Source organism: Natrix helvetica (genome assembly GCF_964273705.1).
Source record: "Natrix helvetica genome assembly, chromosome: 5".
Lineage (NCBI taxonomy): Eukaryota > Metazoa > Chordata > Lepidosauria > Squamata > Natricidae > Natrix > Natrix helvetica.
This window is the reverse complement of record NC_138551.1, coordinates 107719082-107743324: the sequence shown is the minus strand read 5'-3', so window position 1 is coordinate 107743324 and position 24243 is coordinate 107719082. Positions and strand designations below refer to the sequence as shown.

The window sequence follows — 24243 nt, the reverse complement described above, 5'->3', positions numbered from 1 at the left end:
AAGTTTATATTCAATAAACTTACGGTACATATTGTGTTTCTCAAAACTCTGCAACTGTAAGTTTTTGAATATAAACTTTTTTCGCTTCAGCTTTTACATTATAACAATGTTCGTGGATCAGATATTTCACCAGCCAGAATGACCAAAACGGGAATTACGGACTAAAACAATTTTTTCTAAATATTTTTAAATAAACAAAACACCTTAACCGCTCTTGAAACAAATGCGCGAACATGAAGATCCATCCGCGCCCTTCACGGAAAAAATAAAAAAAAGAACTCTAACAGACCTCGCTCCTGATTGGGGAAAGTGCCCGTAGAAAAGCAGGAGGAACAGCCTATCAGCAGCTGCTTCTGGGGAGGCGGGTTGTCTGTGATCATCACCGCCCGAGAGTGCTCGCGCTTCCTTTCTTCACAAAATGGCGGCCGCCGTAGGGGTTCTCGGTGCCTCACCGAGCGTCGTCATCCCGTCTCCGCCGCCTCCGGCCGCTTCTTCCCCCAACACACCCTCGATAACTGCTATGCCGGCCATCCTTACTGCTCCGGCCGCGGCGGCGGCGGCGGCGGCGCCACCGCCTCCTCCTCCTCCCGCGCTGGCGGCACCTTTTCCCGGTGGTCGTGCGGTCCGACTCCACCCGGTGGTGCTGGCCTCTATCGTGGACAGCTTTGAGAGGCGCAATGAGGGTGCGGCCCGCGTTATCGGCACGTTGCTCGGTAAGGACCGCCGCGCTCTCCGCTGAGGAGGTGGGGGCTGAATCCGAAGTTCCGCTTAGCTGCTCTCTTGGAACTCCGGGATGTTTTGAGGAGGAAGCCCGGCGCAAAGTTGCTAGCTATCCCGCGCCGAGGTCCTGGCACGAATTGGAGAAAGGGTGGTGGGAAGGTCGGCCTGCGGAGAAGACCCTGTCCGGTCTCCAGGTGCCCGGCTTTTATCCACTCCAGGCGTTAGATAAGGGGGCCCCTGCCCATTCCAGAGGTGCTGCGTGGAGCACGCTTTGTAAGCTGAATGAGATTCTGGACACAGGTGTATTAAATGAATAAAAAATAAATAAATGTGCGTTAAGTTTGAGCCAGTTTAGTGTAATGGTTAAGGCACCAGGCAGATCAGGAAACCGACTTCTAGTCCCGCTTTAGGCAGGAAGGCTGGCTGTCTTTGAGCCAGTCCTTCTCTTCAAAGTGCATCCAGTGGAATCCTGTGAAAGACAGAAAGAAGCCCAGCACAACCGGCCTCACAGGGCTGATATGGGGACAATAGAGGAGAAAGATTATTAGGTATGTTTTCTATTGGCACCTCCTACATCAGAGGTGTCCAAACTTGGGAACTTTAAGACTTGTGGACTTCAACTCCCAGAATTCCCCAGACAGCCATGTCCTCCTAAACGTGATCCTAACATTTACTGTATTTTGTTTATTTAATTTCATTAGATTTAGATGCTGCCCCAAAGTAAGTGTCATCATCATTAATAATGAAAGTTTATCTCATTAGTGGCTGTAGCAAAACCAGAGTACAAATAACATAATACAGTTACAAAAATTGCCCAGTGGAATTTATATACTGTAGAAAATATGGTTTAATGTTTGCAAAAACTACTGGAATCATGTGCCTGAAAAGGTGAGACAAAATTCAAACTGATCAAAACAATTATGTTTTAGTTGCTGGCTGGGAATTCTGGGAGTTGAAGTCCACAAGTCTTAAACTTCCCAAATTTGGACACCCCTGTTCTACATCATGTTGGGCAGCGGTTTTCAGAGGGTGTTTAGGGAACCACATTTCACTGCATCACTGAAATAAAGCTGGACAGTTTTATTTGTATTGTAAGATAAATGGTAAGATAAAATCCCCCTCCTGTTTTCCCCACAACACCCCTCCCCCCAAGGTGGGTTGGACTGAGAGAGTGACTGGCTCAAAGTCACCCAGTTGGCTTTCATAACTAAGGCAGGACTTTTAAACCTCATGGTCTCATGTGAGTCTATTTTTGTAGCATTAACAAAATTTGTAGCTAAAATTTTTCCTGTGATTATTTGGTTGGAAAGGCAACTAAGTGTTCACAACCTCAAATTAAAAGTGGGGAGATTATGTTTCTCATAAAAATATTATTTGAAGTGAATCTTTATATTTTGTAGCTTTGTTACAGCGATGGGTTATTTATCCTATGGCACAATCATATATCACATTTTGATAAAAACATGAGAGATAAAAATACATAGTATGAAATATAAAATATAAAAATATGTCAGCATTGGGTTAAGTTGGTGTCTTATACTCCTTTTCCTACATAAACTGCTAGACCTGTATTTCATTGTTCCATTCATTTTTCAGTCAAATGTAGATGGGAGTTAAAGCTAGCCCTGATATGCATTAGTTTCCTGAATAAGAATTTGAAGAAGTAAAATGAAACCAAGATGCTCCTTTGATTTGCAACCATGCTCTTTCATGTTTATTTACATGCACATTTCTTAGCTACAGCATCTAAAAGTTCATAAGTACATTAAAAAGCTTTGGTAAGAGCTCTTTAATGTACTCTTTTTGTATCTTGCTGAGAGTAAACAAACTTTTCATTCTTCTCAGACTTCACCCCATACTTAACACATACTTGTACACCAAGATTGTTGTAATATCACTATAAAATAATTCTCTTCTGCATATAGTAAGGTTTGAACTTGAAGGGGTTCAAGTTGTACTGTACTGTACTTTTCAGCACATAATGTTATCTTCAGTTACAAGTTCTTCCTTGGATGTTCCTGGGCCTTTGCTTGGGAATAATTTTTCTTAGGAAAATGTTTTTTTTTTCTTTAACCTTGTAGGCACAGTTGACAAACATTCTGTAGAGGTCACCAACTGCTTCTCGGTACCTCATAATGAATCAGAAGATGAGGTGAGTGTGTTATTTTGATCATGACGTTAGCTTATACACATATAAAAAGATTCTTTTAGGAAGGTAGCAAAATCAGAGAATTGGTTTAAGGATTCCGTAATTCTTTGACTTACATTCAGAAACCGAAAATCAGGCCTTTCTCCCATTTCAAACTGGTAAAACTATCACAATTAACAGTTTTCTTGATATTATTGCTGGAAGCAATGCAAATTGTAATGCAAATGCTTAGGTGTGATACACTTTTAACAAAATATTTTTTAATTTCAAATTCAATTAATAGGGACAATAAAAAACTAAAATTACAAACAAGTCAAAGAAATAAATAAGTGTACACATGTAAAATCAATATTAAACCTAGAACACTGGCTGAGTGTTGAAAAATATATCTCAAATAATTCTAGTATATTCCCTCTTGCACAGTGGGTCTACAAATAATTATGAAGTTTTCACTCATGCAGACTATATTTGGTATGTATTTTATACCACCGTTTCTTAAAAATATCTCAAGTCTAGAAATCTAATATCTATTAATTCAACCATTGACTGTTAGTTATTTAAAAAATTAACTGGTATCTACCCCAAAACAAACTAATCTTCAAAGCTAATCTTAACAATCTATTATTGTATTTAACTTGCATAAATTTCACAAAAGGCTTCCAATGTGTTATAAAATTGCCTTGAGTATGATCTCGAATACATCTCTGGCAATGCATTCAGTTTCACAATTCTTCAACTACAGGTATTCTTTTTTCTTTACAAGGGAAACCCATGTTTCCCTGAAAATAAGACCTGGTCTTATTTTTTTTATTTTTTGTCACAAAAAAGGGCACCATGTCTTATTTTCGGGTGGGGAATGTCTTCCACTTACTCACTTCACTTGCGCGTGTTGCCCCTTGCCTCTTTTTTGCTGTCAGAGGCCTTCAGAAACTTCTTCTGTGGCCAGAAAGGATCCAGAGCTCTGTTATCGATTTCAGAAATCTTCTGGAAAGCTTTGCCGGCTGCAGAAGAAGTGGGCTGGCAAGCCAGATGTTGGGGTGTGGGAGGCCTGGCTGCAACTGTCTGAAGGTGAGTATTAGGGCAGCTCCAACACCCCATCCCCACCCTAGCTTAATTTTTACTTGTGCACTTCGCCCCACCCTGTGTACCCCGGTGGGTCTTAATTAGGGCTTATTTTTTGAGGTATGACTTACATTAGGTGCATGTGTAAAAATCATCTTGGGGCTTATTTTCAGGATAGGTCTTTTGAGGGGGGGGGACACAGTAGAAGTAGAGTTCCAATTTTTTTTCCCATTGATTTATCCATAATTCCTAAAAGAAAGGCTTCAGGTTTAATTAGTGTTATTATTTTAAATATTTTCTGCATAATCATTGTTATATTTACTCAATATGATTTAGCATGTTTACAAGACCACACACAATAGAATATTCTTGGAATTTGATTACATTTCCAACAATTATTAGAAGTTCCTTTATATATTCTTGACAACCTATCCGGAATCAAATATCATCAGTACATCATTTTGTAAGTTTTTTTCAAACTGTAATTCAAAGCAAATATTATTCCACACATTTTCCAATTGATCTAGCATTATATTATGAACAAAGTTTTTCCACTCATTTTACCTTACAGTCCTTAACATATTTTTCTTCCAAATTTATCCTGTAATATTTTATAAACTTTGGAAATCAAATGGTGATCTCCAAAACATAAACTCAGTTCTACATCTGATTTGTCTCCAGCAAAAACAAAGCTTATTTATCAAGTTTAAATCTTTCAAATATTTTATAATAATTAAACCAATCACAATTAAATCCATTGTTTACTAGTTGTTGCCTCACTTTTAGCTTAGGGTCCTCTTTCCAAATCAGTAGATCACAATATGTTCCATTAACATCTTTTTCCTGTATAGTGCTTCAGATGGTGATAGCCACAATGATATCCTAGTAGCCAGTCTTCTTTTATATTTCAACCATGTATAGTCAGTTGACAGCTTAATGGAATGATTCTTAAAATCAGGATTAACCTTTCCTTTATTGTACCATGACACTCAGATCTCAAATCAAAACCTTCATGATCCAACAATCTTGAATTCTTTAATACTATCCAATTTTCAGTCATCCCAAGCAACAGGCATCATAATACAATCTTAGATCTGGCAACCCAAGGCTTTAGATCTGGCAACCTTTCTTTGCATCTTATAAAAATGTATTTAATTCTTGGTTTTTTAAATATCCTTCTGCCATTGTTTTAAGGAGAGGTCTTTGACCCACATTGATATGGTCTGAAACTCCCAAAGGTGCTTTTTAAAGAGGCAACTGGACTTTCTGGTTTTTCTTTGAAGATGTTTCACTTCTCATGCAAGAAGCTGCTTAAGCTCTGCCTGGAATGGGGAATAGAAAGATTTATACTTCTTTCAGACAGCTGGTCATTTGCATTCTTTTAGAGAGTCTGTGTCATCAGGGTCACTTGAGTGGTGCAAATTGGTGTGGAGCTTTCATGCAACTGTTGAAATGACTGACATACAGATTGGACATACAGTAGATGATGTCGTATCCCTCTCCTGTTAAGAGAAGACTGTTCAATCCTGCCCTTCCTTAGTTATCAAGGGTCAGATCTGATAACATCTCAGTCAGCCAGTTACAAATCCATCTGGTGGTGATGCTGTCTAACCACATTTTTCTATTTTATCAAGTAGTATATTTATGAAATACCATTGAAGTCCAAGTAAATTATATCCACAGCATTCCTCTGGTCCACTAATATTGTCATTTTGTCAAAGAATGCAATAAGATTTGTCTGGCACAATCTTGTTTTTGACAAATTCATGATGGCTTTTTGTTATAACTTTATTTTCCTCTAGGTGTTTGCTGATTTGTTGCTTGATTATCTTTTCCTGAATCTTCCCAGATAGTGAGGTCAGGCTGATAGGTCTGTAGTTTCCTGGATCTATTTTTTTCCCCTTTTTGAAGATGGGAACTACATCAGCTCTTTTCTAAACCTCTGGTACTTCCCTAGTGCTCCAGGATCTTTGAAATATATAGTTCAGTGGTTCTGTGAGCATGTCTGCCAGTTTCTTCAGAATCTTGAGGTGTATTCCTACATATTCATTCCATTAAACATGTGAATTTGTCACATGAACTCGAGAACTTGTGATATCATTGTACTCTCATCACTAATTTATCAGCTTGCTTGATATTATAGATTCTGAAAGTATTTATCAAATAGAAATGATATGTCAATGCGTCAGATCTGTCAGCCCTGTTTCATTTTGCTTGTATGTCATTCTGCCATAAAATTTATTATTGGAATTTGTGAAACAAAACTGAGAATAAGAATAAGAGAATAAAAAATACAATGACAGGGATGAAAGGCACCCTAGTGCACTTATGCACACCCCCTGTATTGTGGGGAGAGGGGATGGGAAAGTAGGGAAGAAGGAGGACAGGAACCAGAGGAGACAACACAATCTAATGACACAATCCTGGGAATGGAATGTGAAATCCTCATTCAAAGAGGTGCCAAAATGTGGAACTGTTACCAAAAGACCTAATTGAAACCTCATTGGACCTCACCAAATGGGGGAAGATCTGGGAGAAGGAAAAAATTACTGGGAAATTCTCAGATTTGGTTTGGGTATACTGTAACCACTTAGCTTCAGTAAAAGAATACTTTTCATTACAACTGAAGTCGAGGGTCTTTCTTTCCTGAATATCCAAGCTGGGACAGGCCTGGCACTATGTTTTGTACAGGAAGTCTCAACTTACAACCATTTAAATATGGTGAGAAAAAATATCTAGTTCTCTCACTTATAATCAGTCTGTCAGCCCCTGGTTTGCCAGCCCGCTCGCCTCATACCTATAACCATTGCACCACACCCATATTCATGTGCTCGAAATTTGGCTGTTTAGCAACTGCTTGCATTTGTGATCATGTGATCACAATTTGTGACTCTTTTTGCCAGTTTCAGCAAAAATCTCAGAACGGAAGAACTTAATAACTGGATTTGCTTAATGACCGTAATATTGGTCTGATATGACTGAATGATTACAATGACTTACAGTGGAAATTCTAGTCCAATTGTGATTATACTATAAGTCAAGGACTACCTGTACATATCATGATTTCCATATATGCTATATCTTATGTATTCATTTTGTGGATTTGCTTCTTCCACTGAACACGGAGCTAGAGGGAAGTAGTTACTATATTTACATTTTAAAAAATGATACGGGGGGGGGGAGGCTGGAGTGAATGGCAGGCATTATGTTTACTCTTAGCCAAATTTCCCATGTAATCAAATGGAATGAATAGCATTTACCCTGTTTCCCCGAAAATACAACTTGTCCTGAAACTAAAGCCTTGCCACATTTTTCACGTGGGCAAAAATATAAGCCCACCCCCGAAAATAAGCCCCTTGGACAATCTTCCCCCCTCCGGCCAGGAGAGCACCGCTCGCTGACCTAACGGTATCCCGAAGGCCCCAAGCCGCGGGAACGAGGTGGGGGCAAAGGCGCTCACATTGCTTGGTGCTTTCGGGGTACCGCTAGGTCGAGGGGGGTTTGCTGGGAAGCTGCTCTCTTGCAAGCGGGCTCCCGAAGAGCCGGGCACAGCCTCAGGGTCGAATGGCTGTGTTGCGCTGTTGCAGGAGCAACGCAGCAACCATGAGGTTACCAAGCTGGCGAGCAGCCGCCCGGCAAGCCCCCTTTCCAGCTGGGTACAGCGCCGCTGATCGAACTAGCAGTACCCGGAAGGCACCAAGCAACGTGAGCACCTGTTTGCCGCCCTCCGCCTCCCACAGCTCGGTGCCTTCGGAATGCCCCCTAGGTGAGTGAATGGGGCTGTGCATGGCTGGAGAGGGGGGGTTGCACAGCGGCTTTTCCGCTCCCCGCTTGCGCGAAGGGCATCTCTGCTGCTGGTGCCGGAGTACTACCATAGAGCATACACCCAGAGCGGTATCCTACCTCTGTGCTTTGGAAGCCGCAACAGAGGACGGATGCCAATCTGGGAGTACACTCTATGGTTGCATGATCTGCAGCCCACAACTATAGAGCGTACTTCCAGAGCGGCATCCGTCCTCCATGCTTTGAAAAAAAACCCCAAGCGGCGGGCGGTGCCAGCAGCGGAGATGTCCTTCGCGCGAGCGGGGAGCGGAAAAGCTGCTGCGCAATCCCCCTCTCCAGCCATGCAGAGCCCCATTCACTTACCTAGGGACATTCTGAAGGCACTGAGCCGCAGGAGGCGGAGGGCGGTGAGCAGGCGCTCGCACTGCTTGGTGCCTTCCGAGTACTGCTAGGTCAGTCAGCGGTGCTGTGCCCGGCTGGAAAGGGGGGTTGCCGGGCGGCTGCTCGCGAGCTTGGTCACCTCATGGCTGCTGTGTTGCTGCTGTGACAGCGCAACACAGCCATTCGACCCTGAGGCTGTGCCCGGCTCTTCGGGAACCCAGTCACAAGGGAGCAGCCGCCCAGCAACCCAAAAATAATAAGCCCTCCCCTTTAATAAGCCCAAGGCCATATTTCGTGGGTCAAAGAAGTATAAGACCCTGTCGTATTTTCGGGGAAACACGGTATTTGTTTATTGATATTATAATGGATCCTGGGAGGTACTTTTCTTTACCATCAAACTTTGTTCAAAATGAAAAAAAATGAATGTTTTTTTTATCCTATATTCATGAAGCCACATGTATCTTTTATAAAGGAATTCAGGGAGACAAACTTACATATATTTTGCATTAGAGATAAGTTATCAATCAGACAAGTGCTTTCCACACTCAGAGTGGTGAGTTTATTCTCAGGTTAATAGGTTTAGATAAGAGGCTTGGAAAGGTGCTCTGGCTATCAGTTAATTAATGTCATATTGCAGAATCTTGAATTTTGTTAACTTTCAGGTTGCAGTGGACATGGAATTTGCTAAGAATATGTATGAATTGCACAAGAAAGTGGCTCCTAGTGAAATTATTCTGGGATGGTAAGTCTTCATTCTACCAAAAATTGTATATCCAGCTTCTCGAAAGAGAGGACTATCTTTAATTAATAGTGCAATAAAATAGCAATAGTTCTTTAAACAATTACATCAACTTTGCCTTGATAACAACGATCAACAGTGTTGCCTTGAGAACGATACACCTCCATTGTTATTGAATTTTGGGAAATAGTTTGATTCTCTTTAATAGGATAAACTTTGACTATATTCCCCCCCCCCCTCTTATTCAGGGATGTATTGTTTGCTTGCTTGCTTCTTAAAGTTGATGATACGTTTTCCATATTCACTGAACCTTTGTGGCATATTGCTTTGATCATGTATCTGTTGTTAGTAACAGATCCAATTTAATCCTTGAAGTATCCGGAGATAAAACTATATAATCACACAAGATTCTAATTGATCTAAAAGAGTGTCAAAAACTGTTTGAGATGATAGATTCTCTGAATCTGTAAGACAGTCTCCAGCAGATAGCATGAACTTGTACATTTTCTTTTTTATCATATTTGTAACATTGCAAATTTGAAAGTAATGTTTTAAATATCATTTTAGCCACCATCCACTTTCTGCTTCAGTCATAAATATTCTAATGTGCAGTATAACCTTTATTTAATATATTTATATGGCAGCTCAACTTACACACATAGTAGCTTATAATATTAAAATTCCACAATGTAAAAATCCCTTAATATTCTCCCATACCTCCATGGGAGTATGGTGACAACACAACAGGCAGAACTAACACCAACCACTTGATTAGTTCCATGCCATCTTGGGGTCCCAGGCCACTGACAGAACCATGTCTCAAGAGCCTTCCAGAACAGTATCAAAGTGGGGGCTAATTTTATTTTGGGGGGAATGGTATTCCAAAGGGAGGGAGCCACTAGAAGAGGCCTGTTTTCCTGGGTCTCACTGGCTGGGCTTTCCTAATAGATGGAACTGTAATACACCCTCCCTTCCCGCTCTTGTGAGCCAGAGTGATGTAACTGGGAAGAGATGGTTGTTCAGATAATCTGGCCCTAAGCCATGTAGGACTTTAAAGGTGATAACCAGAACCTTGAATTGTACTCAAAAGCAAATTGGTAGCCAATATAGTTTCCACAAAAGAGGTAACATAAACTGCTGCATTTTGAGCCATCTGAAGCTTCCAAATACTATTTAGCAAAACCCCATGTAGTGCATTATAGTAGTCCCATCAAGAGGTGACTAGGACATGGGTGACTGAGAAGGGCATGTTGATGTACGAAAGGAGCTAACTAGTACACAACTTCACATTGTACAGGACTACTACCTGTTCTTTGAGCTACAGCTGCCAGTCTAGGAGAACCCCCAGTTTATGTAGTGGGTCTGCCTGGGGCAATGCAACCCTATTTACAACCAAAAACAGTAATTAAAAAATCCTTGATAATTTCCAAAAAATTACTGAAAATCTCAGGTAACTTTGTATCAGATTCATATTTCGTTAGTCTTGTCCATTCTGAGGAGAGGTATTGGTAATATTTACCATTCTGATAGTATTGGATAAAACTAATTTATATATATTTATAACATATATTTTATGAATGCATAAGTGGCGAAATATTAGTCTATTCTCTGCATAAAGGTAAAGGTTCCCCTCGCATGTGTGCTAGTCGTTCCCGACTCTAGGGGGCAGTGCTCATCTCTGTTTAAAAGCCGAAGAGCCAGTGCTGTTTTCCAGGGCGCTGCTCTGGAGAGTCCAAAGAAGGGTTAAACACAGCCAATCTGCCCAGAACTGAATTGAAACTTTAAGCCACGCCTCTGGTGCCGACTCTCCTCAGATTTTTTCAATTCAGCTAGCCCAGTAGACGCGCGCTTTAAGAATAGACCTTTGCAACCCCAGGAGGATTCCAGAGAGATGACTCCTAGCCTTCCACCTCCGTCCCTGCATTCTTCAGTGGCCTCTGATGAGTCAGACTGGGAGGAAGAAGAGGAATTTCTTCCTAGGCAGGAAGCTGAATTCTCTGGGGATGAGGCAAGCCCCGCCAAAAAGCCGGCCTTTTCAGGCTTATTTAATTTGGATAATTTCAAAACCATTTTAGATAAGGCTAAGATCTCAACTCACATGGGGTCCACCCCCCCCCCAGCTCAGGTGGTTGTAGACCCTGATGATCTATCTGGGGATCTCTTTGAGGAACCCATTTCGGTCCAGGAAATAGTTTCTGTACCCAAGATGTTCCTCAATTTAGTTCAAAGACAGTGGGCGCAGCCAGCTACCATGGCTACCCCCAGCAGCCATGACAAGAAGCTATATACGGTGGATGCCAGCCTGGAGGAGCTGCTCAAGCTCCCTCCTATCGATCCCCCTGTAGCGGCTCTTACCTCCTCTTCTGTGCTCCCTCCTGACCTGTTGGAGGGGCTCAAGGCTGAGGACAAGAGAACCGAAACTGCTTGTCACAAGACCCATCAGGCAGCTGCATGGGCCATTAAGTCCTCCGCTTCAGCCTCCTTTTTCTCCAGAGCGGCTCTCCTGTGGCTGAGGCAGTTGTTGAGGAAGATACCTGCCAAGGACGTTAAAGTCAGGCAGGATATCAATAAAATCATGGCAGCCACAGAGTACACTGCTGATGCCACTCTGAATGCTGCTAAGTTTGCCTCGCGTGCCCTAGCGTCTAATGTTACTTCCAGACGCCTCCTGTGGCTTAGGCACTGGAATGTGGATATGCGCTCCAAATGGAAGCTTGTTACTGCCCCCTTTAAAGGGGACAAGCTGTTTGGTGAGGTCCTTGATCCAGTCCTTGTGGAAAACAAGGACAAAAAGAAAGTGATGCCATCAGTCACCAAAAAGCCTGATCGTAAAGGTCCTGGCTCTTACAGGAGGGAGGCCTTTCGGAACAATGAGCCCTCCACCAGCTCCGCCCCCTATCATCGGGCGTATCCCCAGCAGGGTGAGCGGTCTCAGGACCGTCAGTCCTTTCGAGACAGAGGTCGCCAGCAGCCCTTCTCCAAGCGGCCATTTCGGGGGGGCTCCGGCTCCCGACCCTTTAGGAGGTATAAATGACCATCACAGGTCAGCTCCCATAGGAGGCCGGTTGCAGTTGTTCCACGCCAAATGGGAGCAGACCACGTCGGACCAGTGGGTTCTTCAAACGGTCTGCATGGGTCTCACTTTAGAATTCTGGTCCCCCCCTCCCCGCCACTTCATCCGGTGTCCAGTTCCCTCAGGGTTAGTCAAAAGATCCCTCATGGAACAGGAGATAAGGCACCTCAAGGAGATCAGGGCCATAGAACCCGTCCCAGCAGGCCAGGAAGGAAGAGGGTTTTACTCCATCCTGTTTCTGGTCCCCAAAAACTCAGGAGGGTGGAGGGGGATATTAGATCTAAAGAGGTTCAATCACCACGTGACATATCGCAGGTTCAAGATGCAGTCCCTCCAGTCCATCTTGGGGGCATCAGGCCAGGCGATATACTAACGTCCATAGACCTCAAAGAGGCCTACCTCCACATCCCTATCCGCAAAGCCCACCGCAAGTTCCTGAGGTTCTCTTACGCGGGCCTCCATTACCTCCGGGACCACGGGTTCACCATCAACCTGGAAAAAAGTCATCTCGTTCCCACGACCAGACTGAAGCATCTAGGGGCCGTCATCGACACCACCTCGGGCACAGTATCCCTGTCCCCGGAAAGGGTGGCCAGCCTTCGGGAGATGGTCGTTCAGATGCAGCAGTCACGTCTAGTCAAGGTGGTTCAGCTCTCACAGCTCCTCGGCAAGATGATCTCGTGCCTGTCAATCGTGCCTTGGGCGAGACTTCACTCCCGTCCCCTTCAGTGGCTCCTGCTTCCATATCAAAGAACAAACGAAAGCAGCTCAACAAGACTGATTCCAGTTCCAGCAGAGGTACGTCGCTCTCTAAGTGGTGGTTGTCTCCGGCCCTGTTAAAGGGGTCGCCATTCAAGGAGCCAGTCAGGCTCACCATCACAACGGATGCCAGCCTGTTCGGTTGGGGGGCCCACTGCCACAACCAGCTCGCACAGGGCAGGTGGTCCCCTTCCGAAGCCGCTCACAGCATCAACTGGCTGGAGCTGAGGGCAGTCAGGCTTGCGCTGAAGCGCTTCCAGAGCACCGTTCAGGGCCACCACGTGCGCATCATGACAGACAATGTCGCCACCAAGGCGCACATCAATCGACGGGGGAACGCGCTCCAGATCCCTGATGAAGGAGGCGGAGCTCTTGGGTCGATGGGCGGAGAGGTATCTCCTTTCTCTTCAGGCGGAGCACATCTCGGGCACGAGCAACACCCAGGCGGACTGGCTGAGCAGATCCACAGTCGACCACTCGGAGTGGCGTCTACATCCGCTGCTGTTCCAGCAACTGTCCCAGAGGTTCGGCCTCCCGCTGGTGGACCTGTTCGCCACCGCGGCCAACGCGCATCTTCCGCGGTTCTTCACAAGGTTCCACGACCCGAGGGCGGAAGGAGTCAACGCGCTGCACGGCCCGTGGCCGAAAGGTCTGCTTTACGCTTTTCCCCCGCTACCTCTTCTTCCCAGAGTCATCAGGAAGATCCTAGCAGAGGAGGCGGAGGTGCTGCGGGTAGCACCGTACTGGCCCAGGAGAACCTGGTTTGCAGACTTGGTGAGTCTTTCGATCACACCACCGTGGCAGATTCCTCCACAGGACATCTCTCTCAGCCAGGGGGCCCTTCAACATCCAGAACCCCAGTGGCTGCAGCTGGCCGTCTGGCACTTGAGAGGGATCTCCTAAGCAGAGGCAAGTTGTCAGACAAGGTGATTGGCACCATCCAAGCGTCACGACGGCAGTCCACGACGCGCATCTACGACGCCACTTGGAAATCCTTCGCCAGCTGGTGCACGGCTCATGGTACGTCTGCGCCCCTTGCTTCGGTTCCTGTCATCCTGGACTTCCTGCAGGAAGGTTTGGACAAGGAAGGTTGGGCAGGAAGGTTTGGACACGTCTGCGCCCCTTGCTTCGGTTCCTGTCTTCCTGGACTTCCTGCAGGAAGGTTTGGACAAGGGCCTGGCACCTAACACCCTAAGGCGCCAGGCGGCAGCCCTGTCAACCATCCTCTCAGTTGAGGGCTACGCATCTCTTGACCATCCGCAGTTTCCTCAGGGGAACAACCAACCTGAGACCCCCAGTGGTCCACAGATACCCATCTTGGGATCTCAATTAGTGTGCGGTCCCTCATCGGGCCCCCGTTTGAGCCCATTAAGACGGCCAGTCTCAGACACCTCACATTCAAGACGGTTTTTCTGGTCGCTATCACGTCTGCTCGTCGCATATTGGAGCTGGCTGCCTGTCAGTCAGAGAGGACTTGTGTCTCATTCGTAACGACAGAGTAATCCTGAGGCTGGACCCTTCCTTCAGTCCAAAGGTCAATTCCGGGTTTCATCGGGCGCAGGAGGTGGTCCTTCCGGATTTTTGTCCGCATCCTCGGCACCCGAGGGAAAAGCGCTGGCACATGCTGGATGTGCGCAGGACTATTCGCAGATACATCAAGCACACGGCCAGTTTTCGGAAATCCGAATCTCTATTCGTCTCCTTTCAACCAGCTTCTCAAGGCAAGAAGGTCTCTTCATCTACCATCGGCGGATGGCTGCGAGCCTGCATTGCGCTTGCCCACGTTTTACAGTCCGTTCCTGTGCCTCGCAATATCACAGCACATTCGACTAGAAGCGCCGCCACCACAGCTGCCTGGTCTACACAGGCACCGATTGAAGAGATCTGCAAGGCGGCCACCTGGACTTCTCTGTCTCCATTTGTCCGAAATTACAAACTGGACAGTTTTGCATCGGCGGAAGGGGCCTTTGGGAGGCGTGTTCTTCAGGGCATCCATACCAGCGGAGCGACCCTGATGGCTGAGCCTTCCCGCCCTAGTGACAGTTAGCTTGGGCATGTCCCTTCTTTGGACTCTCCAGAGCAGCGCCCTGGAAAATGACCATTGTCTTACCTGAAGGGTCCTTTTCAGGGCGCTGCAACGGAGAGTCCACCCCGCCCTGGGGTCTATTCTCCGTTGGTGTTTGTGAAGTCACAGTGTTGTTTGTTGTTTCTGTTATTGTTGTTGGACTATTTTTGACTTGTTCCATATTAGACTTCCAGTTGAAGTTTCAGCGCGCAACTGTTCCACGTCTTCATTGAATAAATCTGAGGAGAGTCGGCACCAGAGGCGTGGCTTAAAGTTTCAATTCAGTTCTGGGCAGATTGGCTGTGTTTAACCCTTCTTTGGACTCTCCGTTGCAGCGCCCTGAAAAGGACCCTTCAGGTAAGACAATGGTCATTCAAAGTCGTTTCCGTGGTCATGTGGCCAACATGACTAAATGCCGAAGGCGCGCAGAACGTTGTTACCTTCCCACTAAAGGTGGTTCCTATTTTTCTACTTGCATTTTTACATACTTTTGAACTGCTAGGTTGGCAGAAGCTGGGACAAGTAACGGGAGCTCACTCCATTATGTGGCACTAGGGCAGTGATGGCGAACCTTTTTTGGCTCGCGTGCCACAAGTGGGGGGAGTGCAGGGGGGTCAAGTGCGGGCGTGCCACACCCATAATGCAACGCGCGATCCCCCCAGTGCGCATGCGTGCACAATGCGCGACCCCCCCCATTTTACATGCTTTTTTCACCCTTCCCAGGCTCCAGGGGCTTTATAGGAGCCTGGGGGGTGCGAAAGGAGCCTCCCCCGACCCCCCGGCGGCCCTCCGGAGGCTTCCCTGAAGCCTTCGGAGCGCTTAAAACCACCCTCCGAGCAAACCGGAAGTGACTTCCGGATTGCTCGGAGGGTCATTTTAAGCGCTCCGAAGGCATCAGGGAAGCCTCCGGACGGTCCCTGAAGCCTTCGGAACGCTTAAAACGACCCTCCGAGCAACCCGGAAGTCACTTCCGGTTTGCTCGGAGGGTGGTTTTAAGCGTTCCGAAGGCTTCAGGGACGGTCCCTGAAGCCTCCGGGGGGCGGGGGGCTCTTTTCGCCCTCCCCAGGCTCCTATAAAGCCTCTGGAGCCTGGGGAAGGCGAAAAATAGCTTTTAAAAAGGTGAACTCAGCTGGCCAGCGCAGCGCCTCGCGTGCCCTGACAAATGGCTCTGCGTGCCACTTGTGGCACGCGTGCCATAGGTTCGCCATCACTGCACTAGGGACTCAAACTGCTGAACTGCCAACCTTTCTGATTGGCAAGCTCAGTGTCTTAGCCACTGAGCCACCGTGTCCCTTTAAATGTCCTGTATTAAATTAATGTATTCACTGTGTGCAAATATTGTCTTAAACTGTTTTTATTTTTGCAGGTATGCAACTGGACATGACATCACAGAACACTCTGTTTTAATCCATGAATATTACAGTCGGGAAGCTCACAATCCAATTCACTTAACTGTGGACACCAGTTTACAAAATGGACGTATGAGCATTAAGGCATATATCAGGTACTTGCAAAAACAATTCATCTGCATTTTGCTTGAAAGAAACAAAAGTAAAAAAATAAAATTTTACAGTCCATAAAAGAAAGATGTGAACCTTATTCCATACTATTTTTTAATATTACAGCAGAACAACTTAGATGGATATCAAATTGCAAAAATAACATTAAAAAAATAAGTTGAGATAAGTGTGTGTTTTTCAGAATCAGTATTCTAGTAAGAGTTGAAAGCAACTCTTACGTATCAAATTTTATTTGGAATATACATGCTAAGAAAAATTGTCTCTCTTTTAGCACTACAATGGGAGTTCCTGGTAAGACTATGGGGGTAATGTTTACTCCTCTCACTGTGAAGTATGCCTACTATGATACAGAGCGGATAGGAGGTAAGCATTTTATTATTGATGGATATAGTGCATAGCTAAGAAGTGAAACGTAGTGAGTGGCTAGACCTGTGATGGCAAAACTTTTTGGATTCAGAGTGAAAAATTCAAAATATGCTTACTTTTGATTCTGCTGGGGTGTCATATACTGTATAACCCAACCCTCAGACAAAAAAGGCCTTTTGTGGACCTCCTCTCGGCTTCATTCTCTGGACCCTCTGGAAGTTGCATAAGAGGCCTGCTCTTTTGGAGTTTCTGGAGCATCAGAAAAATTGCATGAGAATGCTTGCATGACTTGCAGGAAATCCCCAATCCCCACCCACCCCCAGAGACTTTGTGAAAGCAAGGTCTCTTTGTACAATTTCCAGAGGCTTGGTGTGTCACCAAAAATGGCCCAGGGTATCACAGGTTTTCCACCACTGGGCTAGACATAGTGATAAGACTTGGTTTTCTGTGATTGGTTATACGTTCTGTACAATAAAGTTAAATGTCAGTGCTTTGAAATAACACTTAGAGAGGCTAAAACTGCATCTTCATCCCAGAGGAGAAGAAATAAGAAACAATGTTCCTGACAGAAATATCATGTGCTTATCCTTTAATCCTTTATATATTTATTAAATACCAACTTATTCTACTAAAATGTATATACAGTTATTTCCAACTGCAAATTGTTTGGCTTAGCAAGTCACATGAGTGCAAACCATGAACATAATTAACAAATCTATTTTAAACAGGTGTGTCCTTATTTGGCTGGATAACACAATGAATGACAGGAAAGTGAAGCCAGCCATCACTGTTTCTCTGTCACAGCTCTTTATCATTGTCTATTTCCGCTTCTTCTGGAAAACCTACAAGCTGATTTTGCTTTCAGCACTCTACTATATAGCATTTTGAAGAGGGAAACAACATGAACGTTTCCAAATGATTGAATTTTGCATATCCCTATAATGAGCTACCTTAGAGCATCCACAGTATTATTATATTGTTAGTTTATCTAGAGACATAGACCAAAACAACCAAAATTAAAATATATACCATCCAGTACAAAAGTTCTGTTTGAAATAGAAATAGAGCATACAAACTCTATTAGGTAACAAATTATTACTACAGCACAGAATTTCCCCATTTTTCAGATGACAGTCCTGGTCATTTAATAGGATGTACACAATTGCCCTTTGAGACCAGCCTGAATAATTTACAATTAGAAGAGGGATTAGCTCTACTTCCTGAGAATGATTAATAGGGCATTTAAGAAGTACATGTACAGCTGTCTCAATTTCAGCATTTGCATAAACAGTCTTGCTTGGAGATATTGTTAAAGGTTCCTATCAACACCATGGAGGTCAAAATGTCTAAGCATGTCATTGTCAATACCTTTCTAGTGAGGGCACACTATGCCTATCATAAAAAACATTTGGCAGTGATAGTGAGGATAAGTAGCAAGGCTCCCCTCAGTTTTCTTTGTTCCAGGTTAGGCATATCCAATTCTATTATAGACCCAGTGTCCAGTCCTTTTGTCATCTTTCTTTATCAATGTCCTTTTTAGAGTGCAGTGCCTAGTATAAAAGTAGCTGAGTTGCCATTGAAGGGTGGATTATCTTACAGTAATTAGAAAGTTAATGGTTTATTTATCTGAATTATTACTGTAGTATTTGTGACCATAAATGTGTTTTACAAACTCATGTCTATTCTCTGTTCTCAGTTGATCTCATCATGAAGACTTGCTTTAGCCCAAATCGAGTGATTAATTTGTCAAGTGATCTTCAGCAAGTGGGGGCAGCTTCTGTTCAGATTCAGGATACCCTGAACACTGTACTACAGTATGCAGAAGATGTGCTGGTAAAAGTGCTGTGCATTAGGAAACAAGACTGTGTGTGTGTGTTTTTAATTTTTCTGTTGATGTATAATATATCAAAATATTTTAAAAATAGTATCTCTGTTCTTTTTGTCTAGTCTGGAAAAGTGACTGCTGATAACACTGTTGGACGTTTCCTGATGGATCTTGTTAACCAAGTTCCAAAAATTTCGCCAGAGGACTTTGAGACTATGTTGAATAGCAATATCAATGTAAGTTCTTGGAGCAGACTTGTAAGTAGTACTAATAAGTTGTATGGATGGGTGAGTTGTAGATTGTTGTTCAAATTAGTGATGAGTGTTAATATGCAAGCATGCATTACATCTCTGGTGGAATAATCTTTAATTATTAACATATATTTTTTTTCTGATTCCTTAAATTACACAATTTACACAAATTTACAAAAGCAACTGCTTTGGATTGATATCAATCTTTCGGATACCTTCTCTGGAGAATGTTTGCATTTCCTGTCCTTCAAGGAAATAAAGAACAATTATGTTGGCCTATTTCTGTAATAAAGATTTGATTTGATATGAGAATAGTTCCCTCTTACATAGGTCAGCCATTTGAAAATTGAAAAATAAAATAAAACATTTAATAGTTGATAATCTGCTTGAAAATATTGTCCTTGTACATGGTTCAAAAATTTTATTAGTTCATCAGAATACAAAATATAAAGGAGAATGAAAATAATGGGAAACTGGGAGAGGAAAAAATGGAAGAGGAGAGAGTGTAGTGTGGAGGGGGAGGGAAGAAAAGAAGGCTTTGACCTCCAGCTGTTTTTAGCATAGTAGAAGATAACATCAGCCTCAAGTTTTTTACTTTTACACAGTAATATATACTAGTCATTTCTATACCAATGAATGTTTAATCATCAAAACCAAAATCAAAGTTTCATTTTTTTCCATCTCAAACATAAAATATAGAAGTGGTTTTCTAGTGGAAACAAAATTAGATATGTTCTTTTCTTTGAATAAAGTAATCAATATAACATTTTTCCTTGCTGTGGGAAGTAATATATATCTCTATATTTTCACTTGTTAATCTTGATAGACTATCATTTATATTAAAAACATTCACCATACTCTTCTTTTAACTTCCTTTTAACATACATACTTTCAAATTCACTTTTAAGAAACTAAGAATATTGTCCATTTTGAAGATAAGACTATTCTCCAGTTTTCTGGAACTCACCAGTTTTCCATGAGATTTCAAAAATTGCCAGTTTTAAAAGATTACCACTTGGGAGTTCTGTGGTCATCTTTGCTATTTCCTTCAGTACTCTATTCATGTCCTTGGACACTTGAATTCATTTAAATTAGGGAACTGATCTTTTACCATTTTCTTCTTTAGCCTGAGTTTTAATGGGTTGGTAGCTAATTGGGGTTTCTGCTCTAAGATTCTATATTTTCTTGCCATGACTTGTTACTAATTTCATCTTGCAACATGCCTACTCCATTTGTGTCTTTTCTTTTGCTTCTAACATAATATGCAAAACCATTGTTGTTGTTTGGGTATTTCTCAACTCATCATATATTTAACCTTTCTAACACAACTTCTTCTGGCAACTATCTTTTGTTATTGGGCACCTTTTTTCCTTACATTTTAGAAAGCTCTGTATATCCATACTGGTCTCTTTTGTTTCCTATTTTTCTAATTAGTAGGATTTGCATCTTTAATGTCTTGTTTTGAATGAATTTTCATCATTCCCAGATTCTTTTCTCATTTTAAACCATTGGACTTTTCACCTGAGTTCATTGAAATCTGCTTTTCTAAAATCCCATATACTTGATTTTTCTCCATTCCCTCTCCCTTGATATCGTGAAAGGTTCATAACTTTTTTTCTAGAATTCCAGTCACTTTCACATCTTCCAATAGTTTCCCCAAGTTAATTAAGATGACATCTAGGATTGCAGATCCCTTTGTTGAAAAAAGATAAATGTCAGCAGAAAACAGAAATTCGGCCTCTGATTCTGGATAAGAGTTAGATTTCCACCATTTGTGAGGATAGCTGAAACCTCCTGTTACTGTCACGTGTCTCTTGGGAAATTTGATCATCTGACAAGAAAAAGCCTCATCCATATATCTGGCCTGGGCAAGCAGTTCATAATATGACACTTCTATTTCCCTCTTTTTTTATTCCTGTCTAAACATTGTGGACAGGATTTTCATATTGCAATTCATGAAGTTTTATGCAGGCATATGCTTTCCTTATGTATAGGGCAGTTTATTCCTTCTGAATAAATCAAATACCTTCAAGTTCTATACTGCCACAAAGTTTCAGTAATGTATGTGACATATTTCTTCCCTTGTGTTAGAATTTTAAGTTTACCAGGGTGTCCAACCCACAGCTCAATGGCTGTACGAGGCCCTGGACAGCTAGTTATGCAGTCCCACAGGATCATATAAAAATGAAGGAAGTTTGTTATTTTTATATACATTAACCATATTATATATATTTATATGGGGCCCAAGGCAATTCCTCTTTACTCAGTTGCGGCAAGGCAAGCCAGAAGGTTCAAAAACCATGGTCTACACATTTTGTTACTAAACTTCAATGTTAAATAAATGGCTTTGACATTGCAATTTAAAACTTGGTATATTTCAGGATTAAGTAATAGTAATTTGCCAACTCTCATTTAGTTTTTCTATTTCAGAAAGTAGTGCGTAACTTATAATGTAGTACAACATTGTAAACATTGCTAAGCATGCTTTTTATGGGACATAATTTTATTTTTATTTTACAAATAACTCAGGGTGACAAATATATCCAGCACTTCTCCTATTTTTCCTACGATAGCGCTGTGAGGTGGGTTGGACTGAGAGAGTACTGGCTCAAAGTCACCCAGCTGGTTTTTGTGGCTAAAGTGGGACTAGAATTCATGGTCTTATACTTTCTAGCTGATGGCTTGTTCATTAGACCAAGTTCTGTTGTTGTTGTTATTAGAGTTGTACCTTTATTTTGGTACAACTCAAGGCAGTGTATATAATGCTTCTGCCTCTTATTTTCTCTACAACAGCACTGTCTGTAGAAACTGTAGAACATATAATATAATAGAGTTGGAAAGGATCTCAGAGGTCTTCTAGTCCAACCCCCTGCTTAAGCAGAAGATATATCATTATATCATTTCAGACAAATGGTTGTCCAGTCTCTTTGAAAGCCTTCGGTAATGGAACACCCAAAACTTCTGAAGGCAAGCTACTCCAATGGGTATTAGCTCTCACCATTGGAAATTTCTCCTTAGTTCTAGGTTCCTTCTCTCCTTGGTTAGTTTCCAATCACTGTTTCTTGCCTTCAGGTGTTTTGGAAAAAAGATTTACCCCCTTATCTTTGTATGAGACCCTCAAATATTGAAACAATGCTATCATGTCCCTAATCACTGTTTTTATTAGACTAGACATACCCAATTCCTGTAACTGTTCTTTTTACGTTTTAGCTTCAGCCCCTAATCATTATTGTTGCTCTTCTCTGTACTCTTTCCAGAGTCTCAACATCTTTTTTGTATTGTGACCAGAACTGGATGCAATATTCCAAATGTGGTTTTACTAAGGACTTGAAAAACAATATTAGAATTTCATGTGATGTTGATTCCTCTATTAGTGCAGCCTAGGATTGCATTGGCTGTTTTGGCTGCTGCCACACATACTAGCTCATATTTAAGCAATTGCCCATTAGGACTCAAGACCCTCTCACAGTTGCAAGTTTCACTATACAGTTGCTTTTTCTTACCTAAGTGTAGAAGCTTACTTTTATCTATGTTGAATTTCATTTTGTTAGCTAAGGCCCAGTTTTAAGTCTGTGAAGATCTTTATGGATCTTGAGTTTGTGTCTTGGGTGTGGCTATTCCTGCCAGTTTAGTGTCATCTGCAAATTTGATGAGTTCCCCTTCAATTCCCTCATCTAGATCATTTATGCCAATCTAGAATTGGAAGCTTTAAAATATGTTTGTTTATTGGTATGAATGAGTGGACAAAGTTACAGATTTGTTTCTAATTATTATTTCCACTGAACAGTGTTATATAATGTAAGGACTCCTAAGTATATTCTTTTTTTTTCTCCTTAGGACCTGCTGATGGTAACCTATTTGGCAAATCTCACCCAATCACAGATTGCACTCAATGAAAAAATCTTAAACCTGTAATGAAATCTTAACCATCTATTAACAAGACAACCTAAAGAAACAGTGGAACTTCTTTGCATAGTCCAGACTCTGTAATTGGATTTTATCTTCTGAACTGACTGCTGGATTGATCTTTCTCATCACTTTTTCCCTTCTTCCAAGTATGGTCAGAAAGGTGATCATCATTAAAAATGATCAAGGAATTCCTAAGCTCCTCTGTCTTGCTTGTGTATTATTAACATAGCTTTATAAATTTGTAGGGATCCTTGATTTCTACTAGGGAAATATATTTTAATTTGTTTTTGAAAATATTTATCAGCTTCAAGTGTGAAAGAAATAATAATTCTGTTTGAAATAATAAGCTTTTCAAAATGTCATTCCAAACTTCTACCAAAGTACGTTTAGGATTTAGTTGAGTATAGGGATAGGCACTGTACAAAAAAAAAGTTAATCTCTGTTGCGTTCCTGTCTTATAATTACTTTCTTTTAGGATTGACTTTCTGGAATGAAGCTTAACCTATAAAAAAAATCATATGGCATAAACAACAAGATTTTGTTGAAGGGCAAGGTAGAAGAATAATACTTCTCAAATAACCAATGTTTCAACTGTGCTATAAATGCAGAAAGTTAACAGGGCTGTAAAAGCTAATGAATGCATTCTTGTATCACAGTGCCACATCTTGCCAGCAGAAATTGTACGTATGTGCTTAGATGAAAACAACATCCTAGGTCTCAGGAAATTCCTTTAGGTAATTGATCTGGAGGAAATGAAAGCAATGTCTGTTCTGTTATAGAATTATGTTTTCATGGAAAGAGCTCATGAAAGAGTGTTTAATCCTTTTTCTTGAGCAAGAACAGATATCCTTAAAATCAAGGATTTTCCTTTCAGTAGAAGCAGCTTGGGAACTTGGCTATCTAGTGAGAAAGTGGGAGATGGTCTAGTGATTAATGCAGTGATGAAATCAGATGATCATGATCTATTTCTTTATATATACATGACAATTCTACTATGGATTGATGCTCTACGGATGTGTTTGGAAATTTGAATTATAAACCAAATATTTTTTTTCTGTACACGGCTCCTGATGTGGGTGATACAAAATCCTATAGTAATACTGCCAGAATAAATAGGGGAATAGAATTGGCATTTTGATCTTAAAGATCTGATCTTATTCAAGGTTTTTTTCTTTCGTGAGTAATATAAATGGGAGGTGCTATTATTTACTGACCCTTTCCACAGATACTGATTGACTGTTATGGAAATAGAATGCTAAACCAGGCTGTTTAATTTGATAAGGCCTGCTTCTTTGCCTACGCCAGAGGGGTCAAACTCAAGGCCCACGGGCCAAATCTGGCCCGCGATGTGGTTAGAACTGGTCAATGAGGCCATCCTGGAAACAGCGAAGGACCGGCCTGCGGCACCCATGCTTGACCAAGGCTAACTGGGTGCTGATCTACAACCTGATAGAGCTGTCCAGCTGTCACCTAGGGCTGCTTAATAAATGGATGAGGATTCTGAAGAAACAATTCTATACCTCTTAATCGTAAAGCTATCACTGTATGAAGATATCCCTGTGCATGTTCTATGTAAATTTGATTATGCCCCTAGATTGTACACGTGTACATATCAAAAACTAAAGCAGAGATTGTCAGTCA

General features: G+C 42.2%; 1 protein-coding gene across 1 annotated transcript; it reads left to right on the top strand.

The window, feature by feature from the left end:
• The first annotated feature begins 393 nt into the window (after window positions 1–393).
• On the top strand, window positions 394–22797 carry EIF3F (eukaryotic translation initiation factor 3 subunit F). The gene is made up of 8 exons (XM_081954855.1): window positions 394–713; window positions 2802–2872; window positions 8758–8837; window positions 16098–16235; window positions 16523–16614; window positions 18314–18450; window positions 18565–18678; window positions 22531–22797. Exons 1-8 carry the CDS (start codon window positions 419–421, stop codon window positions 22606–22608), a joined length of 1005 nt encoding a protein of 334 aa, XP_081810981.1. The 5' UTR covers window positions 394–418; the 3' UTR covers window positions 22609–22797.
• The last annotated feature ends 1446 nt before the right edge of the window (window positions 22798–24243 follow it).

Excerpts from the sequence above, each read along its gene's own strand:
- EIF3F (XM_081954855.1), top strand. The coding sequence starts at position 419 with ATGGCGGCCGCCGTAGGGGTTCTCGGTGCCTCACCGAGCGTCGTCATC. Across the intron at positions 16,615-18,313 it reads TGATACAGAGCGGATAGGAG|TTGATCTCATCATGAAGACT; the intron begins GTAAGCATTTTA and ends CTCTGTTCTCAG. Across the intron at positions 18,451-18,564 it reads AGTATGCAGAAGATGTGCTG|TCTGGAAAAGTGACTGCTGA; the intron begins GTAAAAGTGCTG and ends CTTTTTGTCTAG.